Source organism: Kogia breviceps, chromosome 6, assembly GCF_026419965.1.
Source record: "Kogia breviceps isolate mKogBre1 chromosome 6, mKogBre1 haplotype 1, whole genome shotgun sequence".
In the NCBI taxonomy this organism is placed as follows: Eukaryota; Metazoa; Chordata; class Mammalia; order Artiodactyla; family Physeteridae; genus Kogia; species Kogia breviceps.
The window spans coordinates 10,671,784-10,698,052 of record NC_081315.1 but is presented as its reverse complement, the minus strand read 5'-3'; the positions used below and the strand labels follow the sequence as shown (position 1 = coordinate 10,698,052).

The window sequence follows — 26,269 nt, the reverse complement described above, 5'->3', positions numbered from 1 at the left end:
CTTATGCCAAGTTCTTAAGAGAGGAGTTTGCCCAAGCAAAATGTTCACGTGGCCTTTTCAAGTTACCTGGCCCTCTAGGTCAAATTCCCGATTGCTTTATATTTTACCTCATGTGCCTATATCTCTAACTGATATAATTCCATCGAGTACAATCTGAAATTGCAGAGTCCATTTTGGGGAACATGATTGCTAGACTGATGCTTGATGGAATTCACTAGGGTCCAAATTATTGTTTAAACCTGTCGTAAATACTCTTTTGTGTGGCTGTGTGTGTGTGTGTGTGTGTGTGTGTGTGTGTAATAGGTTTCCTATATCTAAGGCTTCTTTTGTCCTTCCACAGTGATGGTTTCATGTCTGCCCAATGCTGGCTCCGTCTCATTTCTCTCCTTTCCCCACTCTTTTTTTCCCTGCTTCTCTTAGGAAAAATTGTTCTGTCACTATGTACATACTCTAAGAATTTGTAATCTAGATAATCAGTCAAACATTTCCAAAAGAAAGATTTAAAAAATTGAATAGTGTGCACTTCTTATGGATTTTGATTTTCTCATTTGAAATACTACTAAGAATGTGTTCTTTCTTACTGATGTAGAGCTGATAAGCTTAGTTTTGCTTAACCAACAGGTTTCTTTTGGATAGTTCCTTGGAATTTCAATGGTATACAAGCATAGAAGAGATCGTCAAAATCCAATCTGAAGATCACCCAGAAAATACAGGATGTGAAAAATAGCTTATAAAACCTGTAGCGCTTAGGCACTGCTCTCTGTAAACAATGTTGTAAGTGAAAGGTAAATAAAATTTTCTCTCATCTGTGATAGGAACTATGGAATTAAGAATTTTTGAGATTCAATGACAGATTCCAAGTATATTTTGTTTGTTGTCCTATCAGGAATTTGTCATCTGAGAACCAATTTAGAATGTAAAAATGTAAGACTAGGCTTTAGATATCACTGATTATAGGATAGTCCATGTGAACGGTAAAATCTCCCAACAACATGACACTCAAATTGTCTCTGACAGAAGGAAACATGAAAGGAAGAGCAAATGGTATGGAAAATAATAATAGTAATAAAAATTGTTGTCATTTATTGCGTGCTTCCTATGTGTCAGGCACTGCTCAAAGAGCTTTACACGTATTAACTCATTTTATCCTTCAAGAACATTTTTGAAACAGGAATAATTATTATGGCCTTGTAAATTGTACTTATTTCAATTAGATATTGGCTCTTAAGCACAAAGATTTTTTCAGTTCCTTTACTGCCTGTCAATTCCGAGAAAGGAAAAAATATAAGGATATTTTCTTTTTTACTGAGTCCTTAAAAGGTCTGTTGATCTCAGAATCCAACTGTAAATCAGATACATCTTAGTGGCAAATTATAGCCATTGAACCACTGAAGAATTATAGTTATAAATGAAGAGTTATTTTTGCCTCAGCTTTTATATCTCAAAGAAGAATATAATATTAGCCAATATATATTTCTCCCCCAAATTGTGTCATCACTGAGGTTATAAAAGAATCTCTTATTCTACAAAACTCTACATCAACCAAGAATGGGATAGCTAAATTGGAATGAAAGTGGAAACAGTCAGTCCATTATGAATGCTAAACAATAAAGACTTCATGCAAATGGAAGTAAGTTTTGCAGAAAAATTACTAAAGATAACTGGTAATCATGATTTGTTTCTTGGTGAAGATTTTCACCAAGCTATAAAAGAAATATAGTTATCTTCTATAATTTCAAATTATGTAAAACATTAGATATTAAGAGAACAATGGCACTTCGACACTTTTTGCTAACTCAATTTCAAGAACGACACACTTTCTTCGATTTTAGTTCTATTCTTAAAACTCACATATTTTTCTTCTTTTCTCTCTTTAGAAAACAATTCTCTCCAGTGGTCTGTTGGATGTGGGAGAAATAGTTGCAAGTTTTCTTAACTTAAGCAATAACTTAGATCCAAAATAATCTGCCTAATAATTCTAATTAATTTAAAAATGGAAAGAGAAAACAATGGTGATTTTTAATTTTGTTCCACTTGCAATAATGCCTGTGCTCCTATTCCATGTAGAGACAAATTATTTTGAAATACAGAATATCATTGATCACATTCTTTGAGTTTTCTCCCTTTTGGTGCTCAAATTTTAAAATGACTTTCAACTTCAAGTAGGAACATGTAATCTGTCAAGGGATAAACAATGCAAAGTCTATCCAGCTGTACTAGCATAAAATCCACTATTTATCTGAATAAAATAATCACTTTCTTTAGGAATATTATATGCTCAAGTGATACTTTACATAAATAGCAAATCATGAATTATTATTTTAAATGATTCATACATTTAAATATAAAGTAAGCTTGGTAAAATAGCATTGAGCTAAACATTTTATTTTCAATCTACCTTTTTCAAATTTCTCTGATTAATTATGTTTCTTTAAGTATCAGAAATTCATATCATCTATAATTTCCCATTTATGTTTTTTGGCAAAGTGAGGATACTGTAGTCCAACAGAGAAAGTGAGTGAAGCATTCTGATGGCTACAAAGCAGGCAGATTGTAAGGCATGCCCATTATTTTCTTGAGAATTACACATTCAAAGATCAGTTATTTTAATGATCTGAAATGTCCACTTCTTCCTATGTGTCTATCAGAATCTATTTGTTTATACTTGCAATCCCCCAGGTAAAATTAGAATTTTTAGAAATATCATTGGCACAGTTAAACATAATTAACTGACAAATTTCCACACTAAAACAGGGGATTTTTCTCGTAAAGGGATGAATATATCTCTAATGTTTTGGGGGGCATATTTCTAAAGAATGCTTCTGGAAATTATCAGAAATGTTCATTTTCTCTCAGATGTTTAAGGAGCATTTTCAATATCTGTCTTACAAGAATACAAAACTATTTATTTAAAATGTTCAAGTGTACCGATATTAATCTTTCCTCAGAATCCCAGCTGAAGAATGGTAACATAATCTCTACTTACTTTGTTCATCACTTTGAGGAGATCTGAGCTGTGCCAATTATGTAAAAGTGATTCCTGATCATTACACGCTTGCACTTTATCTCCATTGCATCAGTGGTTCTGGAATCTCTGTTAACTTCCAACAACACCCATAATCCAAAAGCTCCAATAACCGCTGCCTCTCACCTTAGCTTGCCATACTAAGTGTAATTTCTGAAATTAAATGCTTGATCCTGACTTAGATATCTAACCATAATAGTTTTCTTTATCCATGATATAAAGTTCCACATCTTGTGTATTTAGACTTGTGATATAAAATATCCAGAATATGGATGGTCGAGTATTTTTGAGCTAAGGTGAAAATAAAGACAACTTGCCATTCAAAATTAGTGTGTACAAACACACGCATACCTACATACACAGGTACACATGCACACACAGATGAACCTTTAATAAGTTAACAAAAACCGTACTTCGGAAAATATAATACTATTTAAAATAATAAAGTGATACAATCTTTTAAGAGAACTGATAGTAACTTGATTTTATCCACATTTAACAGTAAAAGCACTGTATTTAGGAGAAGAGGAATTCCTTAAAAGAAATATGATTTATCTATGTGTCATATCCAGTGAAATTTCATTGAGGTTTTTCTATGAGTTATAAGATCCCACTAGAGGCAGGGAGTGCACGTACGATCAGAAAGGAATATCAGTTATATAATCACATTTCACACAGCATTCCACTAATCTCCCCTTTTAAACAACCTTGTTATTATCTACTATGATCAACCCCCTCAATTTCCATGCATGGTGTGCATGTGTAAATATACCCCAAATTAATGTAACTGAGGTTTTTAATACAATTAATACCTACTTTCAAATATTTCACAACAATACAAGCAATTTAGGTGCTGTTCATCTCTATTTCCTTCAGGAAGGTAGTTTATATCTTAATCACTTCTTCTTATTTATATTTTATATGGCATCTAGTGTTCAAATCTGGCCTTCCTATCTAGCAAAGAGCCTTTTAATAATATTTACCACTTAGCTAAATAGCATATTACTGCCTGCTTCAATTTTCCATGCATATTCTAACTGTTGTCATGATCTCAAATGGTAAATAGAACATTTTAATTGATGCTTCTTAAACCTTCTTATAGATATTTGGTAAGAGGCCCTAGTGTCACATCCATCAACACCTACTGGGAACATCTGTCATTTGAACTAAGAAAAATTAATTCATTTTAAGAGTCATCATTGTCATTCAGTCTTCATCAATCACAATAGCATTAGGATGAAAAATTCTAAGAGGATGTTTTGAGTAAGAGTTTTCCAAATCCACACATTTCAATTTAACATAATCAGAAGTATATTATACATCTTTGTAATACATGCATGTAACAGAACACAGCAAATAGGAATCAGAAAGATACCTGTCACAATTCATAAGAAAGAGAGATCTGGAAACTCTTAAGAAGGAATCACACTCTTGTTTACAGATCACTTACCACTGAGACTTGACAGAAGTGTCCACAACACAGTTCACCTAATTGTCTGATACTTCCCTGAAGTTTCTTACCACAGAATGTATTAGACTTTACAATCATGGGGAAAACTAAAGCAGGTGTTAGGCTGGATAGAAATATGCCCAAGTAACCCAGTGTTGCCCAGACAGGAGATGAAGTGGTTGTTTTGAATTTTAATAGTTGACTTTTACTTTCTATTCCTGGATTGGGGGTCTCAAGTGAAGACACTACCAGGCTATCATTAACTGGATGATCTTACCTCCTTCTCAATTATTCCACCAACCTCAGGGAGGAGGCCCAAATCAAGGTTGCCCCCTCTATGCAGATGTATATGTTAAATTGTAGGCCATTAAAAATTTGACCTTCACACAAACCATAAAATACTTTCAAGAAAAAAGTATTTTAATTTCTTATACATTATTGACATGTTCCTTACCCATAAGTTCATTTGTAATAAAAATAAAATGAGAGGAAATGAAAAACTAAGCAATAAAATTTAACAGCAACTCTTTTCAATAAAAGCCAGTCATTAGGCTTTTAAAAATAACATGAAAATCTACAAAATCTTAATCTAAAAAATGGCTTTTGCTACCATTTAGCAACATCATTACATGGGTACATGGACTTAAGTTTCCCCTCTTTAGACACATAATTGCTCTTGGACTAGGATACAGCGGTGAGAAGCTGAGTAATACAACCCAAATTGAACGTCCTCAAAGGCACTGAATGAGCAGAAATAAATTGTGGCAGTCCTGCTTGGGTGTGAACTTTCACTTAGAAGGTGATGAGTTAAGTCTCTAAGTAAATCCATTTTAGTCCCATCTGAGAGAAAGTATTTACCCTCACAAAACCTGTAAATGGCTCTGAGGTCTTCCTTACACAGTACATAATTTTTCCCACTCTGCCTTTACTGATGACCACGTCCTATTTACCTTGCTCTCCTACAGCGTGAAAAATCTCAAAAGATTTATCTACATTTCACGTTCTCCAGCTCTTTTGCCAGTGTGAGCCTACATTATGCATCCCTCAAAAAGAATAGATTCTTCTGGATGGAAAATAGCAAATAAGCGGAAAGAGATCCTAAATGACAGGTTTACAAGGAACTAAAATGCCAAATACTAAAAACACACAACTGAAAATTAAAAGAGCAAGGAAAGAAGGGGCAAACACCATGTATTAACTACAGAAGAAAAATGTTTTTACAGAAAGAGAAGCCACAGATAAGGAGGAGGGTTACATTTCTTTTCTCATTTTATAAGACAAAGTATCTTCACTTTTGACCCCAAATTATTATATAAATCTCACCAAAAATAAAATTACCTTTTGGGCAACAAGAAAATATTGATTTACTGAATTAAATATCCCACCATCCCCCTACACCCAACAACCTGAGTCACAAAGTAAAATAGAGCACTTAACACATTTAGCCTGGAAAGAGTTTTAATCAAGATGAAGTTAAGCCTGTACATTAGAATTAGAAAATAATATACATCACGTAAACGATATGGTATTATGTCTGGTACTATTAAAAGTTTCCTTTCCTTATAAAGCATCTGGGATAATAATGAAAGGAAGTTTTAGAATCAGTAGTCTTACCAGGGCGACTTCATACCACCTAATATTGCACACACGCCTAGTAGCATATGCCAATTGTCTTGGATAGGAGAGTGAAGAATCCCAGATGACATAAAATGTTTCTGTTGTTAGAATTATGTGAATTTCTCAATCAATCATTTTAAATATTGCAGGTCATGTTTGCTTAAAAAGGTTTTTCTGCCCTGTCTAGAGGGCCGTACTGCTATAAAGATCTATTTTAACAGAAACAACACTTACCTAACCAGAGACCTGGTACTTTCTTCAGTTTCAGAGGAGCAACACAAAGAATACATTTACATAAATACGTATAAAATGTGGTTTGGCCAGAGTAAATGAGATGTATGTTATCATAAATCCCCTCAACACATCGCCATTGTCATTACCATCATCAGCACCAGTCAACATCACCAACAAAATCACCGCAACACTGTAAGCATTTTCTCTTCTTCCCCCTCCCTCTCCCTTAGACTTTCTTACCTCTCTCCCTCCTTGTACTGACTCCGGTCTTTTCAGGTTCAAACCCTGAAAGAAAAAAAAAAAAAAAACATATATATATATAAATAGATTGCTGGCAAAGAAGAAGTAACTAATAATTAGTACTAGTGCAAAGATTTTGAAGTGAAAAAGAATTCAATTAACAAAGAAGATCTGAATGTACATGAATATCTCACACATATGACAATATCTATATCTGAGTAAGTCTTCAAAGGTGGTACCAATGCACTTCTTGCTAAATCCCAGGACCATAAGTAAAAATAATTGCAGCACTGGTGATTACGTAGGAAATATTCAGGATGTTTTCTCGTGAAAAGGACTTTCTTCATCTTCTATTATCATAACTGCTTTCTACACTAAAAGGAGAGCGATTCACGTTAAGTCCCCAGTAAACACTATGCATAATTAAATGGTAGAAGAGTTTATCTTTTTTTAGCAGGCCTGTTGCAAAATATGCTTGTGGCACAGCAGTCTATCTGTCCATCTAGCTATCTTCCCTGGAAATACTGCTATTTAGAAAGCAAAATAATGAGAAAAAAAATTTGCCCCCCTCTAAACACGATAAAAGCTTCAATTCCTTTTATTTTCCCTACTGTAGTAGTTTTATATGTGGAAGGAACTGTATGAAAATTGCAATAAAATGTGATCTCATAGTACCTAATTCTTCCTTTGTACCTTCCTTCATTTTTGTTACCTTTTATTCTCTTTCCCTCTATCTCTTATCATGTCCTTTAATTACTTTACAATACATATTTATTGTATATGTACTGTGCGCCAGACACCATGCTAGACATTGAGGATATAAGTAATAAATACTCCTCAAAGTTTAGGAGATCATTGACTAGACACACAAAAGTGAAGGTAAAACTTCAGGAGAATGATGTCTGGTATACAAAATTTTCTCTGCGCCTAAGATGAAAGAGGCTCATTCAGCCTGTGAACGGGCAAACACACAAAGGACCACCGAGGAGTATCACATCTAAACAGTGTTAAAGGCTGAAGAGGAAATGCAGAAGATGAACAACATGCAGCAGTCTAAACACCTGACTACTCAATGTATGGTGACTGGATTTGTAGCCTACCATCACCTGGCAACTCATTTCTAATGCTGACTCCACCCAAGACCAGCTGAGCAAGAATATGTATTTTAACAAAATTTCCAGGTGATTTGAGAAGCACTGCACTAAGAGGTCTAGGAAAGGCAAGTGGTTTAGTTGGCATATACTGTGAGTTGTGCAAAAAGGAGCAGTGGGGAAATAAGGCCCCAAAGTTGACCAAATTGTGAAGTCTTTCAAGAGTAGGAGTTACGACTGTTCTTTAAGCAAATGCTTACTTCGATAGCAATCTTTGAAAATGGGGGGGTATACCATATCAAGGACAGACATATATGAGAACTTACATATTCTCATAATTTAGTCTAAACCTACATCTTATTTTCTATTTTTCCTAGAAACACTATCAGAAGAAAAATAGAAAGAATACAAATAAATATTGGGATTTATCTTTATCATAATTTTTTTCATCTGCCTCTAAATTATGTGACAGAGCTTTAGAAACCTTAACAATTTTTCACATTATTATGAATAATTTTGACTTAAAGTATTTTTCTATTTCTGATGAAAATCTGAATAGCACATAACCTTAAGTATATATTCTACATTATCACATCTCGTAAGAAATTGACCTGTAAGAAATATATACTAGACTTTATTGTATTTCTAGCTTTATATTTTGGAATTTAAGACAAGATTGTAACTGGTTTTTGTTGTCACATTAAGCTGCAGATTTAGAGTGTAATATAAGGAAAATATTCATAAGATAAAGTTTTTTTCATTTGGTGACAGCATTTATGTTTAAAAAGGCAAAAGATTATTAAGATCTGAAGAGAAACCAGAGTGTTAATGCTTAAAAGGTTTTCAAGTGGTTTTAAAATTTTTACCTCATTATAAAACATTTCTTGAATTGTTTAGATAAAAACATATGAACAAAAATATTAACTAAGTCCATTTCGTATTTTAATTTTTTATTTCATATTGCAGTGTAGTTGATTAACAATGTTCCGTTAGTTTGGGGTGTACAGCAAAGTGATTCAGGTTTTCATATACATATATCCATTCTTTTTAAAATTCTTTTCCCATTTAGGTTATTACAGAACATTGAGCAGAGTTCCCTGGGCTATACAGTAAGTCCTTGTTGGTTGTCTGTTTTAAATATAGCAGGGTGTACATGTCTATCCCAAACTCCCAGTCTATCCCTCCCACTACCATCTCCCCCTGGTAACCATACGTTCAGTCCACTTTGTTTTAAAAAATAGACTATTACTCTACTGACTCTAGAAAAGTCTCTAGAATCAACCTGGCAGACAGTTATTCTTGTAAATAAATGGCAGCCTGATTTCTGAGTTTAGAAAATTATCTACATTTACAGGATACATCTTGAAGAGCCTAAATTTCATATGAAATAAGATATAAAACAAAATCTTAGTATATTTCTTAAACCTGGCAGTGTAGGCTAAAAAATTCTAAAGTGGCGTTCATGCTTAACATTTAGGATTTAGGAAACCGTAATGATGTGCTTTCGAATTTAGACAGATGTGGGCTTAAATCTTCAGTTTGTAACCTTCTTTTGGGTTCTAACAAATTACATAATATTTCTCAACCTCATCATTTTTTTAGTTGAAAAATAATAATAAATATAGTAACTATATCATGTGGTTGCTATGAAGATTAAATTAGACAATATGTTTATAGCACTTAGCAAAGGGTCAGACACAGCATATCCCCAAACAGTAATTGTTATCTCCTCTTCGTATCCTAATTTTTATCATTATTATACTTATACAACACATCTAAATATAAGATAAATTTGAGCAAATATCCTGATATTGTGCCTTTCATTTGAAGAATGCAAATTATCATGCTTTGCTTTAACTCCTTGACGTATTTATATTTGTAATGGTGTTTTGAACTTCTTGTCTGTTAATTCTATCATCTGTCATTTCCAGGTCTGTTTTTATTGACTGAATTATTTCCTGGTTATGAGTCACATTTTCCTATGTTATGTCCAGTAATGTTTTCATTCACTGCCAGATATTGTGATTTTTTTTCTGTTTAGTGCTAGATTTTGTTTATTCCCTTAGAAGGGGTAAGGATTGTTTCTGGCAGACGGTTAAGTTACTTGTGGGTCCGACTAACCCCTCTGAGGCTTGCTTTAAAAACATTTTTAGGATGAGTCGGAAGTAGTCTTTAGAGTTATTTATCTCTATTACTAAAGCTTGACCCTTTTGTGCTCTCTACTGAATATTCCATGTATTCAATGAGGGTTCACTACTCTGGCTGATTGGAATTCAAAAGACTCCCAGACCTGTGAAAGCTCTGGGAATTCTACTTAAAATTCTCTTGTAATTATTCTTTTCCAGCAGTTATTCTTTGCCTAGCCTTATCAAATTTCACTCTACATATGTGAAGACTGTTATTCAAATAAAATTCTCAGCGTAACACCTATGCAGATTTCTAGAGTTCTTCTCTGTATGTTTCCCTCCTTTCTGGTAATCAATCTTACAAATCGAAGCTGCCTTGTTCTCTCCAAACTCAGATCTTTGTCTCCTCAACTACAAAATTTAAAGACCCTGTAGTTCTGACTGGGCTGTTCCTCCATGTACCATGGTCCAAAACCTGCCTCCAGGCAGGAATCCGGATATCGCAAGACTCTCTGTTTTCCTTTTCACCGGTATTATAGCGCTCCCCTGTCTGTCTTTTAATGTGTGAGAGTTGTTTTATATGTTTTGCCTAATCTTCTAACTATTGAATATTATAGTGGGAAGGTAAGTCTTATAACTGGTATTCTTTCATGAATAGAAGCAGAACTCAAGGTAAATATTTTAAAATTATTTTTTCAAAGGAGGAAGTTGAAGCTTACAAAATTTAAATGATGTGGTCTGAGTACCAGAGCTAGCGAGTACAAAAGCAAAATTTAAACCAATATATTAAGAGCCTAGATACCAAGCTCATTTATTCATTCCTTGGTCAAGCTTCTTTAAATTCACACCAGTCAAAATCTTTAATGTCTTACATACTTATGAACACAAATTTATCATAACATGCAACTCATGCCTGAGTCATGATGATTCTTCAAGGCAGTACAGTAATTGAGAGGAGCTGGGTGGCAGAAATTTAAGAAGAAACATACCTGTTTGGATGGAATAGGAGCTGGAAAGTCAGAATGCCAGCATAGATATGATATATTTTATAAACTTGGTCATAATTTAGGAACCGAATTATTGAAACACCAATCTTGAGGTTGAAGAACTGAGTCAGAGAATCTGATGGCAAGAATTTGGGACCCATATGGGCAGAGGATAATGAACTAAGAGGATTTCCATATGCTAATAGGGCTTCAGACAACCAGGTGTTTCAATGGAGAAGTCAAATGGTCTACTGTATAATAAGATTCACTAAGAATTCTTGAGGTATAAAGCCCTAACCAATGGCAGGAATTAGTACGAATCCTAGAGTAACACTAAACCTTCAAGTTGGAAGTTCAGGTGGCTTGAGTGGGGAAAGCTGTTAAGGGTGAAATATCAACTTAACTTCCAGCTTCTGCTAGGAAAACTACAGCAATCTTGAGTTTTGCTGTCTCTTACTGATAGTAAATTGGTCAGTTTACTTGGAAAGATCAAATCGTATTACCATCCTAATTAAACAGGCAATAACATTTACGACAGAAATTTTTCAAAAGAAATATTAATCTCAAGGAAACAAAGCCCCTTTTCAGCCCCTTACATATATACTACACAATTTTCTCATTTTAAAATTAAAAAGTACTTGGAATTTTCCAATTTTGTGTAACCTCCACTAAAGCATATATTGAAATAATTCAGAAAGAAATGAATATTTTAATTCTATTCACTGAGACAATCTGACTCTTAGAAAGACTTGAACTAGACAAGGCACAGTAAAATTACTTACGTCCATATAACTACATCTGTACACTCGTTGACTCTTAAAATTAATACAAAATTTATAAAATTTTAATTGGTATAAAACCCCACTTCATTACTCTTAAACATAAATACGATATTTATTCATCATATCTTCAGAAAATCATATTTGAAAGTACCCCAGGAATATAGTTGAGGAAAATGTATTTCCCTTATTACACATATATTGTCACTAGAGAGTATAAACTCTGTGTTGATCAAAATTAAGCCCATGAAACCTAACCAAAATGTTATAAACTGTAGGAAGAAAAAATTACCCCAAAGCAAATATTCTGCAATGTGCTAAATTAAGATAGTTTAGTAAGCCTTAAAGGGAAAAATCTATTAATTGAATAAAATGGAATTTTCTACCAAAATCTCTCTTGCAGAACAGGATTCAGACATCTGTGTGAACACCCCCAGTAGCTATGCTAGGGTATGAGGTCATCTCTCTCTAAAGTATACGTAGGAGGGAGATCTCCTCTGTAATGATTACAAATTCTTCCCAAACTGCTCTCATGTCATAAAGATTTTCCCTGCTTGCCTATAAACAAAAAGTGAGAAATACAGTATCCAGTACCCCTAGATTTGGTTGTTTTATTTTCCCAATATGGACCACTACAGAACGAGCAGACGGGATAGATATTTCTAGCACTCTGGAGATTTCATTGTGATAATTTTCTTAACTGTAGAAAGTAGTTATGATTCAACTGGAAAAAACCAAAATTAAATTTTAAAAGACCTCAAAGAACTGTATGGCTTTTACATTTAGCCTCAACTTTGGAGATACAAGAAAGAACTAGAAGGAAGTTTAAATAACATGTAGTTCAATCTCTTCATCTGACAGATGAGGGGGCTTGCAACAGGAAACGTAACTTACAAGTGGCAGGCTTGGGGCTTGAACTCTGGTCATTGGGTCCCAAATCTAGGACGAATTATCACCACAGTTATAAAAATAACTAGTATTTCAGGGGTGATCTCTGTGTGTCAAGCACTGCTCCAAGTGTCTTCCCTGCATTAATTCAATTCTTATGATAATTCACGTTATTGCTGTTATGGTATATGGCCCCCAAAAAGAATGGCAAGTATGTTGTTAAACACTTCTGGCCGTCCTGCTTCTTACCACTACGTTTCTTCTTAAACAGCGGTATCATTTTGGGAAGAAAAGCACAGTCTTGGAAGATGAGGACAATGTTCAACTCTGGGTTTTGGTCCACCTATCAAGAAATGATGTGGGAGTGGAAGGATACAGAGGACTGTACTGGATGATCCCTGTAGAGCTTTAAAATCTAATATCTGTGCTATGTTTTAATATTTAAGACAGGCAGTCTGGTTCTCTTAAAGGTTCTTGCTATGCATTTTTCTATCTTGTATGGCTTCGTCGTGAGACTGATGAAAATATTCAAGAAGTTAAGAAATCCCAATGAGTTTGAACACAGCTTGATAAACCTATTGTCAACCTTGTTCAGTTCCTAAATCCTGGTCTTCTTAATCTGGATATCTACTTTTTCTTCTATCAGCTTGCTGCACAGACTTTAAATTCAGTGTCAAGTTTCAGTTATATTGCTGATAAACAATCTTTAGTTGTTTATATGGATTTCTAACCTTAGCCGTATCTAGGATTAATTTTGTAAGTGACAGTATTGAGATGTGTGACTAGTTATAGGTTTACAGAATAGATTCATATACTCAGAAACTTTCCCAAGGCTGCTGAACCTACTTAAAAACTCCAAGAATTCACTCTTATGTATAATTTCCAGTCTTCCTTTAAAGTTAATGAACATAGTTTAAACATTCATTGTGAGTCTCATCTCTTTTTTAGCCATTATATTGGAAAAACTTTTTTTCTTATACTGAAATTATGTCACAGAGAGATTTGTATTCGCCTGTTTGAAAATTCTACAGTTCATCAGGATTTGAGCTAAAATCCATCCAAAGACAAAAACAAGAGCCAAATGTAAAAACTTATCAAACTGTTTTTCTTCTTGAAGTTAGTCATTCTAGTCATCTTTGAAACTCTATACCATAATATCTGTAATCCATTCACTGGAAACTTTGAATTGTTCTTCATTTCCCTTTTCAAAAACCAAGATATGTCATTGTTTTCAGGGACTCCACCATTCCTCTGATGTTTTAAAAATGGAAAATCATCCCATATTTGTAAAATAATGTTGTAACTATATCACTGGATACTTTTAAATGTATACATATTTAAAAAATAGTATACATTTGTTGAAGTTTTACTAGATGGCAGGCATTATGCTGAGCACTTTGCATGACTTTTTTTTTTTTTTATTCCTCACAATTATGTTGCAGATATCACTATTAATTCCTATCTGGGCATCCGGTCATGGAGGCAGAGAGGTTAATTAACTTGCCCAAAGAGATACAGCTAGAAGGAGGTGGAGTTAATTATTGAACCCAGAGTATCGGATTACAGAGCTCCTTTTGCAACCACTACACATAATACCTTCAAAAAGTAACTATTACTTTACGTCTTGTGTGTATGAGATGAATATCTAATATGAATTAGATCAATATGTGTTTAATAAATGAATAACCCATTAGTTGAGTAGACCTAATCATAGAATTATATTAAAGTTCACCTAAACCAAGTTGTTTTTACATATTGAAGAAGTAAATGCAAGATAAATTATTGGTTTTGAATTCATTTAGGATTTGGAAATAACTGTGAGAAAAAAGTTAAAGTAAATGAGATTGGATTCCAGAGTTCCTGATTTCTTGGAAAGAAATGTAAAATTCAACTGAAATATTTCCTGGGGCAGACAAAGATTAAAAGAAAATTAATGTAACTATGTGGGCACAAATAACATTTCATAGAGTTTGTCTGTGATTATCATTGCTCTAGGCTATCTTAAATATTAAACAAGTATAGTACCTCTACACCTCCCAGTTTTCTAGAAGTTCTCATTTTGGTATACTGCATAAGTTAAATTTCTTCTGCTCCAGGGACTTGGGTTCTCATTTTTTTATGAGCTTATATACAATGAAATTTGCCCTGAAACTAGACTATTTCCAGTATTTCTGATGTTCATAGCTGGGTGGTCATTTGTGATGAAGGTGTCTTTTCATTTCCCATATGAGACTAATCAACAACATAGAATTTCTACTATGCTTTTACATAATATTATTTCTGACTACCTCCATCTTTTATTCTAATTCTTAAATAGAAACTGAAAGACATAGTTTCAGAAAATAAGTAATCCCAAATATTGTCAATGAAAGGTGTATTGCTTTAGAATCCCCTAGTGGTGGTAAACAACAGTCCAACTGTGAATTTAAACAGATATGGACAGGATTAGCACCTAATGTGTGGTATGCGGCATCATGAAATATTTGAAAATTTATCCCTTGATTATGCTAAGCTAATTGACTCATTAATCTGTCTAGTAAGCTGTCTTTTATATTCTTACTAAGGAACATAAAAAGAGAATGTACTAAAGTAGTTCAAGAGAGAGAACTAATCGACAGAATATGTTTATCTATCAATCTATCTGCCTATAACTTCTGACTCCGTCTCTTTCTAAATCCACCCCCAGCACTCTGTTACAGAATCTGGTGTTTTTGAGAGTCCTTGTCCATGTCGAACATTCTTCTAACATAGACTTCTGGACCAGGTGCTCATCCCAGCGGGAGCTCTCTCTAGATATCTGCATGACCCAATCTCACAGTTTCTCAAGTTTTTGCTTACATCCTACCTTCTCAGTGAGGTATACTTTATCCCCCGATTTAATATTATAGTCTACTGCCTACTTCACTTCCAGGGACACTTACAATCTTTTAATATACTGTATACATTTATTATTATAGTATATTACCTAATCTTTCCACATTAGTATTTAAGGGCTAAAAAGACAAGGTTCAGATCTTTGCTGCTATGTTTTCTAAATTATCCCAATTGTTCAAACAGTGCCTGGAGCATGGTAAGTGCTAAATAAGTATTTAAATGTTTGTTGAATAAGTGTAAATAGTGCATTAGGTTCCTGCTTCCATTTACATGGTAAGAATATATTTAAATAATTTTTTCCTCCACTACCAGATTTTGGGTGCAGAGAATAATATCAGAGTTCAACTTATTTGTACCAGAATAAGATCTGAATGGAGATATTTTAAACTATTTCCTTTGATCTTTGTGTTACCAAATTATTACCTGGGCATATTTTGAGGCACTTTTAAAAAAAGTCGAGCAATAAATGTCTATCAACAAAGGAATAGATAAAGAAGATGTGGTACATACATACAATGGAATATTATTCAACCATAAAAAGAACGAAATAATGCCATTTGCAGCAACATGGATGGACCTAGAGATTATTACACTAAGTAAAGTAAGTCAGAGAAAGACAAATGTTATATAACATCACTCATATGTGGAATCTAATTTTAAAAAATGATACAAATGAACTTATTTACAAAAAAGAAACAGACTCAGAGATTTCGAAAACAAACCTATAGTTACCAAAAGGGAAATGTGGGGAGGAGGGATAAATTAGGAGCTTGGGATAACATACACACACTGCTATACATAAAATAGATAACCAGCAAGGACCTACTGTATAGCACAGGGAACTATACTCAATATTGTATTATAACCTATATGGGTAAAGTATCTGAAAGAATCTGAAAAGAATGAATATATGTATTTGTATAACTGAATCACTTTGCTGTATACCTGAAACTAACACAAAATTGTAAATCAACTAGACTCCAATGAAATTTTTAAAAAGTCAAGCAAGCAATTGGAGTTAATTAGTAATAGGAGATCCACTTGCATTTTCTGTCTTTCAAAAGCAACAAAATGAGTTAAGTGTTTCTTATTAATTACTTGCCTTTTAAATATGTCTATTAATTTGAGTACTGTGGCTTTCATACATTTTAAGAGGAATAGGTTGTATCTTTTATTATTCGTTTGTTTTAGCTAAGCAAAGAAATGTTCTACAAACACCTTAAGACTCCTAATTCCCAAGGTTTCTAGGTACAGGAACATTCGTGTTCACGTTTTGATTATATAGGGAAAATAATTATTTTAGCTATTAAAATAATTTGAAACCAAATCATCCATCATCCTTTTATTCTCTAGTAGCCATACAAAGGCTATTTCTTTACCACTGATGCAAGTCATAAAAAGCTTTCTTCAACTCAGTCTTTCAGGAGAGTTTGAGATTTCAGGTACAATTATGTTTAAATGCTATATATTCTAAACTTGCCATCTTATTAATGAATAGTTTTTCTTATTCTTCTTTCCCTTTCACTCTCTTTAGCTATGCCATTTCTTACAAGGAACCTTCTAAAAGAACTAGCCCATCTCCCCTCCCCCCAAATCTGGTGCTAACACATTTGTTCACCCACACTTACACACAAAGAGATCTGGGTAATGTCAGCCATTTTAGCAAAAGAAGTTTAAAGGACTCTTGAATACATTGGATTTGAGGGATTGAAAGGACCATCATCCTTCTAATGAATACCGTTAATCCATATAGTTAAAAGAATCTGCCCAAAGATACCTAATTAAATACTACGGGTACAGGTTTTCCGCTTTAAGTGCCACCGTTCCACAAGAATTATCTAAAGCACGTGACTGATACATTTTCAAAGATAGCTCATTATCTTTCCCAAAGCTTTCTTTGAATCTTTATTGCTAATGATGCCTTGCAGATGACATTTAGAGTTGCTATTTATAACAACCAACAAAAATGCTCAAATGCTTTTGGGAGCTCTTCACTATTAATCTAAACTTTTCATCCAAAAATTCTTTGAGCTCATGGAGATCTTCAATGACTTGAGCCTACCACTTTCTCATTCAGTTTCCCTCTAATTTCCTTCTTTTTCAGCATAGCATCCAAGGAAATGATTATCATCAGGCCGATACACAAACCTTTCAACTTTTTGGATCCTTTCTTCCTCTGTTGTACTTCCCTAGCAAAGCTAAACTCTGGATATCATCTATATAAGGTGTAACTGCACCTAATAACTAACTATGTGTTGCTAGAGAAAAACAGACTGTTGTGTTTGAATTTATGATCACAAATTCGAAATTTGCTCTCAGCGCTTTCTGAAAATCTGAATCTTTACTGCTTTCAACATTTTATACCAGCTGTTACCTTCTTGTAATCATCTGCACCCACAATCTTCATACGTTTATAGGGTTACCTTCTTGCCACTACTATATTTAAAATAGATCACCAACAAGGATCTATTCTATAGCACAGGAAACGCGGATCAATATTCTGCAATAACCTAAGTGGGAAAATAATTTGAAAAAGATACATGTATAACTGAATCACTTTGCTGTACACCTGAAACTAACACAACACTGTTAATCAACTATGCTCCAGTATAAAATAAAAGTTTAAAAATAAATAAATAAAATGTTCATTTACACTTTTTTGTAAATATGGTATTAACATATAAACACTAATACTTGCAATTCAAATTCATTCAGAAAAAAACTTATTGAATAAATTCATTTGTTCCTTTTTCTCACTGACCTTGGGATATTACTTAAACCACAGACATCACATTTCTTTTTCAGGAAAATTAGAAAATTGGACTAGTCTTAACTATCTCTTTTAGCTCTAAAACACTGAAATTTTCTGTTCTTTTAGAAAATTGTTTTAAATCTCTCAATTTTAATATTTGAGCTTTGTTATCTAATCAGTTTCAACTCAAGAATTTTATCAATAATTGTGGCCTCTGCCTGTCTCAGTGCTTTTCTTTAAAAATCTCCCTCAACTGTTCTAAGAACTCTTCAAAGTATTAAACAAGTAACCAGTGACAGCATGAGCGTATTTTTTAAACTTTGCTGTAGATATTTATATTTTTAATAATTATTACCTTGTAAATTGGCATAGCTTCCAGCATATCCATTTCGGTTCCACTTTATTTATTTATTTATTTTTTTGCGGTACGCGGGCCTCTCACTGTTTTGGCCTCTCCCGTTGTGGAGCACAGGCTCCGGACGCGCAGGCTCAGCGGCCACGGCTCACGGGCCCAGCCGCTCCGCGGCACGTGGGATCCTCCCGGACCGGGGCACGAACCCGCGTTCCCCGCATCAGCAGGCCAACTCTCAACCACCAGGCCACCAGGGAAGCCCAAGAATCTTTTTTTTTAATTTTTTTTCGGTATGTGGGTCTCTCACTGTTGTGGCCTCTCCCGTTGCGGAGCACAGGCTCCGGACGCGCAGGCTCAGCGGCCACGGCTCACGGGTCCAGCCGCTCTGCGGCACGTGGGATCCTCCCGGACCGGGGCGCGAACCCGCGTCCCCTGCATCGGCAGGCGGACTCTCAACCACTGCGCCACCAGGGAAGCCCTCGTTTCCACTTTTAAACATAGTATTCATAACGTACAACTCTATATTGTCTGAACAACTCTACTGAAGACTCAATATTAAACAAATAAATCAGATTGTGTCAACATCCATTGTTGGAGATCTTAGTTTATTAAATGTGCTTATTTCTGTTGTTATTAATTTCTAGGAACAGCTAAACAGACCAGAAAAATAAATGTGTAGTCTCAGACAGCAAGTCAGAAAATCACCATCGCTTAAATTTTCACCTGACAGATCAACATTCCATAGTGTAATTTAATGTCTTCTCAAATCCAAAGCCCTACCTGAAAATAAAATGACAATTTCCATTTCCCTATAGTATCTATTCTAATTTAACTGCATTTTCATCATGAATTTCTGGAAATTGGATCTCTCTTAGAAATCTATAAACATTAAGAAGACAATGTTACAACTATTTGGGATATATTTTTATACTCTCAAGCTGATAAAATAACAACTTTCAAAAGTCAGGTGATGCTTTAAATACATAAATTGCAATCATCAGATGTCTATTTGAACTAGTCCAGTGACTTGTTATAGTAAAAAGCTAATTAAATAAATTCTATGGCTACATTTGGCAAGTATTAGCCAGGATGTACCAGTTGGGAAGATGAAGTCTGAAATTAAATACTGTGTATTAACTCTAATGATATTGTTCTCCAATTTATTCAACTTGAAAGTGTAGCCAGGGAAATGTTAGCCTCTGTTCCTCATGAAATAGCAATCTGACCAGGGGAAGGTCTGGAGTTATTTGTATGACAGAGAACTGGTCAGAAATGGTATTTTTTTAGTCTTAAGACTTCAAATCAGTGTTTAGCTTTTCCAATCAGGAATGTGAAAACCTGTAAGAGACTCTGAAACACCTTAGGGTCTCCCTTCCTAGCCACCCTGCCCCACCATCACCAAGGGTGCAGTTTACCTTAAAGAGAGAGGAGACACAAAGTCTTAATGCAGCAATGTTTGTGCTCACGTATGCTATCCATCGGCTGATAGCCATTTAACCCACTGACCCCTCACTTTCATTTTCTGGCTTATTCATTCACCCAACAAATATTGTTCTGAGTGCCTACTATGTGCCAGGTCCTAGTCTATGCATTGGGCCAAGAAAGATGAGGTATATTTCTTTTGGTGCTTACCTTAAACTATTTTACAGATATGTAATTTACATAAAGATTTATGGAATGTTACCAAGAGAAAATAAAAAGCTTAAGAAATCATTTAGCCCTTTTTCCTTATTTTATTATTATTTGTGAAGAAACTGAGGCCAGCCTATAGATAGGGAATATGACTGCTCAAGATTACACAGTTACTTAGTGACCATAGTATATATGATGGCAGTATCTAGATATCTACTTCTCTAGATATTTCTAAAGATATGTACCTAGGTACCTATGTACCTCTGCTTTTTAAAATGTTCCTAGCCTCTTATCCTCTCTCTACGTTCTGTTTATTATTTTACTGTGTGACCTGGTTGAGAAAGTTATACTTTTCAGTTTGCCCTTTTCTGAGTCACCTTCAATTTCAGGTTCCTTAATTGCTACCTGACACGATAGGAACAATCTTGGCTGCAAAGGAGGCCAGGTGAATCCCCAAGGTTTACTGCACTGTACTTCATTTCTCTTCTGTCACTAACTGTGAGACCATTTGGCAACAGTTGACTCAGAGCCTTAAGATAATTAGTTCTTCCTCAGAGTGGCATGAGTTTTAAGGAGGGCAGTATGCAACATTTGTTCCAAAACCCAAATCTATCATTTGTAGAATGTGACCCATTTTGGTGGCTCTTTGAAAATAGTTTACATGAATAATGTCCTCAATAATGTGGTCTCCTTACATCTTATTTCTGAATTATTTCTAATACCATCCAAAGCACATCTTGTCCCAATTGAAGGGAAACAAAGAAACAAGAAAACTGGATGGGAAAATATAAAATACTACAAAAGAAATAAAATAAAAAGATAATTTTAAAGTAAATGAATAATGTTTAATACAGTAATTACACACTTTATATATTTTAGTTTTTATAGAGTACACTTAGCACCTAATATTTAGAATAAATTACCACATTTTGAACCCTAACATTTTAACTCAGTCATATTAATGTAGGAAGCCATATTCAACTATGGGTTCTAAAAAGATGAATATAAAAATTTCAGTATAATTGGGTATGAAATTATTTACATTTTCTACACATTTTGTATATCAAATAATAATCTAAGCTCAATGAAGTTGAAATCTTCATTAAATGTAGTATAATTCCTCAAGAAATTAGCTTAAACATAGAACAATCAGGTCTTCCTAAACTTTTAAAATTGTTCTTTATTGCATACATAATAAGTCAAAAATCAGATTTATATGGACATTAAAAAATAAAGAAGTAGGGCTTCCCTGGTGGCGCAGTGGTTGAGAACCCGCCTGCTGACGCAGGGGACATGGGTTTGTGCCCCGGTCCGGGAAGATCCCACATGCCGCGGAGCGGCTGGGCCCGTGAGCCATGGCCACTGAGCCTGCGCGTCCAGAGCCTTTGCTCCACAACGGGAGAGGCCACAACAGTGAGAGGCCCGCCTAGCACAAAAAAAATAAAAATTAAAAATAAAGAAGTTGTGATATTGTGATTAATAATAAGAAATATATATTTTGGTCTTCACAGTTTTTGGCACACAGCTTTTTTTTTAAACATCTTTGTTGGAGTATAGTTACTTTATAATGGTGTGTTAGTTTCTGCTGTACAATAAAGTGAATCAGTTATACATATACATATGTCCCCATATCTCTTTCCTCTTGCGTCTCCCTCCATCCCACCCTCCCTATCCCACCCCTCTAGGTGGTCACAGAGCACCGAGCTGATCTCCCTGTGCTATGCAGCTGCTTCCCACTAGCTATCTATTTTACATTTGGTAGTGTATATATGTCAATGCCACTCTCTCACTTCATCCCAGCTTACCCTTCCCCCTCCCAGTGTCCTTAAGTCCATTCTCTACATCTGCATCTTTATTCCTGACCTGCCCCTATGTTTTTCAGAACCTTCTTCTTCTTTTTTTTTTTTTAGACTCCATATATATGTGTTAGCATAGGTATTTGTTTTTGGCTTTCTGACTTACTTCACTCTGTATGACAGTCTCTAGGTCCATCCACCTCACTACAAATAACTCAGTTTCATTCCTTTTTATGGCTGAGTAATATTCCATTGTATATATGTGCCACATCTTCCTTATTCATTCATCTGTTGATGGACATTTAGGTTGCTTCCATGTCCTGGCTATTGTAAATAGAGCTGCAATGAACATTTTGGTACATGACTCTTTTTGAATTATGGTTTTCTCAGGGTATATGCTTAGTAGTGGGATTGCTGGGTCATATGGTAGTTCTATTTTTAGTTTTTTAAGGAACCTCCATACTGTTCTCCATAGTGGCTGTATCAATTTACATTCCCACCAACAGTGCAAGAGGGCTCCCTTTTCTCCACACCCACTCCAGCATTTATTGTTTGTAGATTTTTTGATGATGGCCATTCTGACTGGTGTGAGATGATATCCCATTGTAGTTTTGATTTGCATTTCTCTAGTGATTAGTGATGTTGAGTATCCTTTCATGTGTTTGTTGGAAATCTGTATATCTTCTATGGAGAAATGTCTATTTAGGTCTTCTGTCCATTTTGGGATTGGGTTGTTTGTTTTTTGGATATTGAGCTGCATGAGCTGCTTGTATATTTTAGAGATTAATCTTTTGTCACTGTTTTATTTGCAAATATTTTCTCCCATTCTGAGGGTTGTCTTTTTGCTGTGCAAAAGCTTTTAACTTTCATTAGTCCCATTTGTTTATTTTTGTTTTTATTTCCCTTTCTCTAGGAGGTGGGTGAAAAAGTATCTTGCTGTGATTTATGTCATAGAGTGTTCTGCCTATATTTTCCTCTAAGAGTGTTATAGTGTCTGGCCTTACATTTAGGTCTTTAATCCATTTTGAGTTTATTTTTGTGTATGGTATTAGGGAATGTTCTAATTTCATTCTTTTACATGCAGCTGTCCAGTTTTTACAGCACTACTTACTGAAGATGCTATCTTTTTTTCATTGTATATTCTTGCCTCCTTTATTAAAGATAAGGTGACCATATGTGCGTGGGTTTATCTCTGGGCTTTCTATCCTATTCCATTGAATTATATTTCTGTTTTTGTGCCAGTACCATACTGTCTTGATTACTGTAGCTTTGTAGTATATTTTGAACTCAGGGAGCCTGATTCCTCCAGCTCCATTTTTCTTTCTCAAGATTGCTTTGGCTATTCAGGGTCTTTTGTGTTTCCATACAAATTGTGAAGCTTTTTGTTCTAGTTCTGTGATAAATGCCATTGGTAGTTTGATAGGGATTGCACTGAATCTGTAAATTGCTTTGGGTAGTGTATTCATTTTCACAATGTTGATTCTTCCAAACCAAGAACACGGTATATCTCTCCATCTGTGTGTATCATCAATGATTTCTTTCATCAGTGTTTTATAGTTTTCTGCATAGATGTATTTTGTCTCCTTAGGTAGGTTTATTCCTAGGTATTTTATTCTTTTTGTTGCAATGGCAAATGGGACTGTTCCCTTAATTTCTCTTTCAGATTTTTCATCATTAGTGTACAGGAATGCAAGAGATTTCTGTGCATTAATTTTGTATCCTGCTACTTTACCAAATTCATTGGTTAGCTCTACAAGTTTTCTGGTAGCATATTTAGGATTCTCTATGTATAGTATCATGTCATCTGCAGTGACAGTTTTACTTCTTCTTTTCCAATTTGGATTCCTTTCATTTCTTTTTCATCTCTGATTGCTGTGGTTAAAACTTCCGAAACTATGTTGAATAACAGTGGTGAGAGTGGTCAACCTTGTCTTGCTCCTGATCTTAGTGGAAATGGTTTCAGTTTCTCACCATTGAGAATGATGTTTGCTGTGGGTTTGTCATATATGGCCTTTATTATGTTGAGGAAAATTCTTGCTATGCCTACTTTCTGGATGGTTTTTACCATAAATGGATGTTGAATTCTGTTGAAAGTTTTTTCTTCATCTATTGAGATGATCATATGGTTTTTCTCCTTCAGTTTGTTAATATGCTTTATCACATTGATTGATTTGCATATACTGAAGAATCCTTGCATTCCTGAGATAAACCCCACTTGATCATGGTATATGATCCTCTTAATGTGCTGATGGATTCTGTTTGCTAGTATTCTGTTGAGGTTGTTTGCATCTATGTTCATCAGTGTTATTGGCCTGTTGTTTTCTTTTTTTGTGACATCCATTCCATCACTTTCAGTCTGTATGTGTCCCTAGGTCTGAAGTGGGTCTCTTGTAGACAGCATATATACGGGTCTTGTTTTTGTATCCATTCAGCCAGTCTATGTCTTTTGCTTGGAGCATTTAATCCATTTACATTTAAGGTAATTATCAATATGTATGTTCCTATTACCATTTTCTTAATTGTTTTGGGTTTGTTATTGTAGGCCTTTTCCTTCATTTGTGTTTCCTGCTTAGAGAAGTTCCTTTAGCATTTGTTGTAAAGCTGGTTTGGTGGTGCTGAATTCTCTTAACCCTTGCTTGTCTGTAAAGGTTTTAATTTCTCTGTCAAATCTGAATGAGATCCTTGCTAGGTAGAGTAACCTTGGTTGTAGGTTGTTCCCTTTCATCGCTTTAAACATGTCCTGCCACTCCCTTCTGGCTGGCAGAGTTTCTGCTGAAAGATCAGCTGTTAAACTTATGGGGATTCTCTTGTATGTTATTTGTTGCTTTTCCCTTGCTGCTTTTAATATTTTTTCTTTGTATTTAATTTTTCATAGTTTGATTAACTTGGCATATTTCTCCTTAGATTTATCCTGTATGGGACTCTCTGTGCTTCCTGGATTTGATTGAGTATTTCCTCTCCCATATAGGGACGTTCTCAACTACAAACTCTTCAAATGTCTTCTCAGTCCCTTTCTTTTTCTCTTCTTCTTCTCGACCCCTATAATTCAAATGTCAGTGCATTTAATGTTGTCCCAGAGGTCTCTGAGACTGTCCTCAATTCTTTTCATTCTTTCTCCTTTATTCTGCTCTGTGGTAGTTATTTCCACCACTATTTTATCTTCCAGGTCAATTATCCATTCTTTGCCTCAGTTATTCTGCTATTGATTCTTCTAGAGAATTTTAAATTTCATTTATTGTGTTTTTTATCATTTTTTTTTTTTTGGTCTTTAGTTCTTCTAGGCCCTTGTTAAATGTTTCTTGTATTTTCTGCATTCTGTTTCCAAGATTTTGGATCATCTTTAGTATCATTACTCTCAATTCTTTTTCAGGTAGATTGCCTATTCCCTCTTCATTTGTTTGGTCTGGTGGGTTTTCACCTTGATCCTTCATCTGCTGTGTATTTCTCTGTCTTCTCATTTTGCTTACGTTACTGTGCTTGGGGTCTCCTTTTCACAGGCTGCAGGTTCGTTGTTCCTGTTGTTTTTGGTGTCTGCCCCCAGTGGGTAAAGTTGGTTCAGTGGCTTGTGTAGGCTCCCTGGTGGAGGGAACCGGTGCCTGTGTTCTGGTGGATGAGGCTGGATCTAGTTTTCTGGTGGGCAGGACCGTGTCCGGTGGTGTGTTTTGGGTTGTCTGTCAACTTACTATGATTTTAGGCAGCTCTCTGCTAATGGGTGGGGTTGTGTTCCTGTCTTGCTAGCTGTTTGGCATGGGGTGTCCAGCACTGCAGCTTTCTGGTAGTTGAGTGGAGCTGGGTCTTACCGTTGAGACAGAGATCTGTGGATGAGCTCTCATCGACTGATATTACAAGGGGCCAGGAGGTCTCTAGTGGACCAACGCCCTGAACTCAGCTCTCCCACCTCAGAGGCTCAGGCTTGACTCCTGGCTAGAGCACCAAGACCCTGTCAGCCACACGACCAGGTACTGGGGAGTTTCTTGCCTTTGGGGAAGTCTGAGGTTTTCTTCCAGCATTCAGTAAGGTGTTCTGTAGGAGTTGTTCCACATGTAGATGTATTTTTGATATATTTGTGGGGAGGAAGGTGATCTCCATGTCTTAGTCCTCCACCATCTTGAAGGTTCTCTTCCTGGCACACAGCTGTTAAAAACTTTGTAATTTCCTAAGTGATAAAGATGAATGCAAATGCTATCACATTATTTCTTGATATTGTGGAAAATAATTTGCTTCTTAATAGCCAACAGCTCTATTTTTCTGATAGAAATTGAGGAAACCAATCCCTTTGCTATGGAATTCAAAACCCTTGCAACCTTGGTTCAGTTCACTTGTCTGACCTCCTTTATAATTAATATTATGATAATTGATGTTAATGTATGATTAACGTTAATAATAATGTATTATAGTGTATGATTATAACTTATTATTATTATGTT

General features: G+C 35.0%; 1 protein-coding gene across 8 annotated transcripts in view; it reads right to left on the bottom strand.

Moving 5' to 3' along the window:
* The window catches only part of CCSER1 (coiled-coil serine rich protein 1), a 1,267,249-nt gene that overhangs the window by 410,900 nt on the left and 830,080 nt on the right, over positions 1 to 26,269 (bottom strand). For all 8 annotated transcript variants that reach the window (XR_010840963.1, XM_067035510.1, XM_059067337.2 and 5 more), the window contains one exon: positions 6,567 to 6,611. Coding sequence is in view for 7 of the 8 variants with exons in the window: in XM_067035510.1 (XP_066891611.1) it covers positions 6,567 to 6,611 (45 nt within the window). In the remaining variant the exon portion in view is untranslated. The remainder of the gene's footprint in view (positions 1 to 6,566; positions 6,612 to 26,269) is intronic.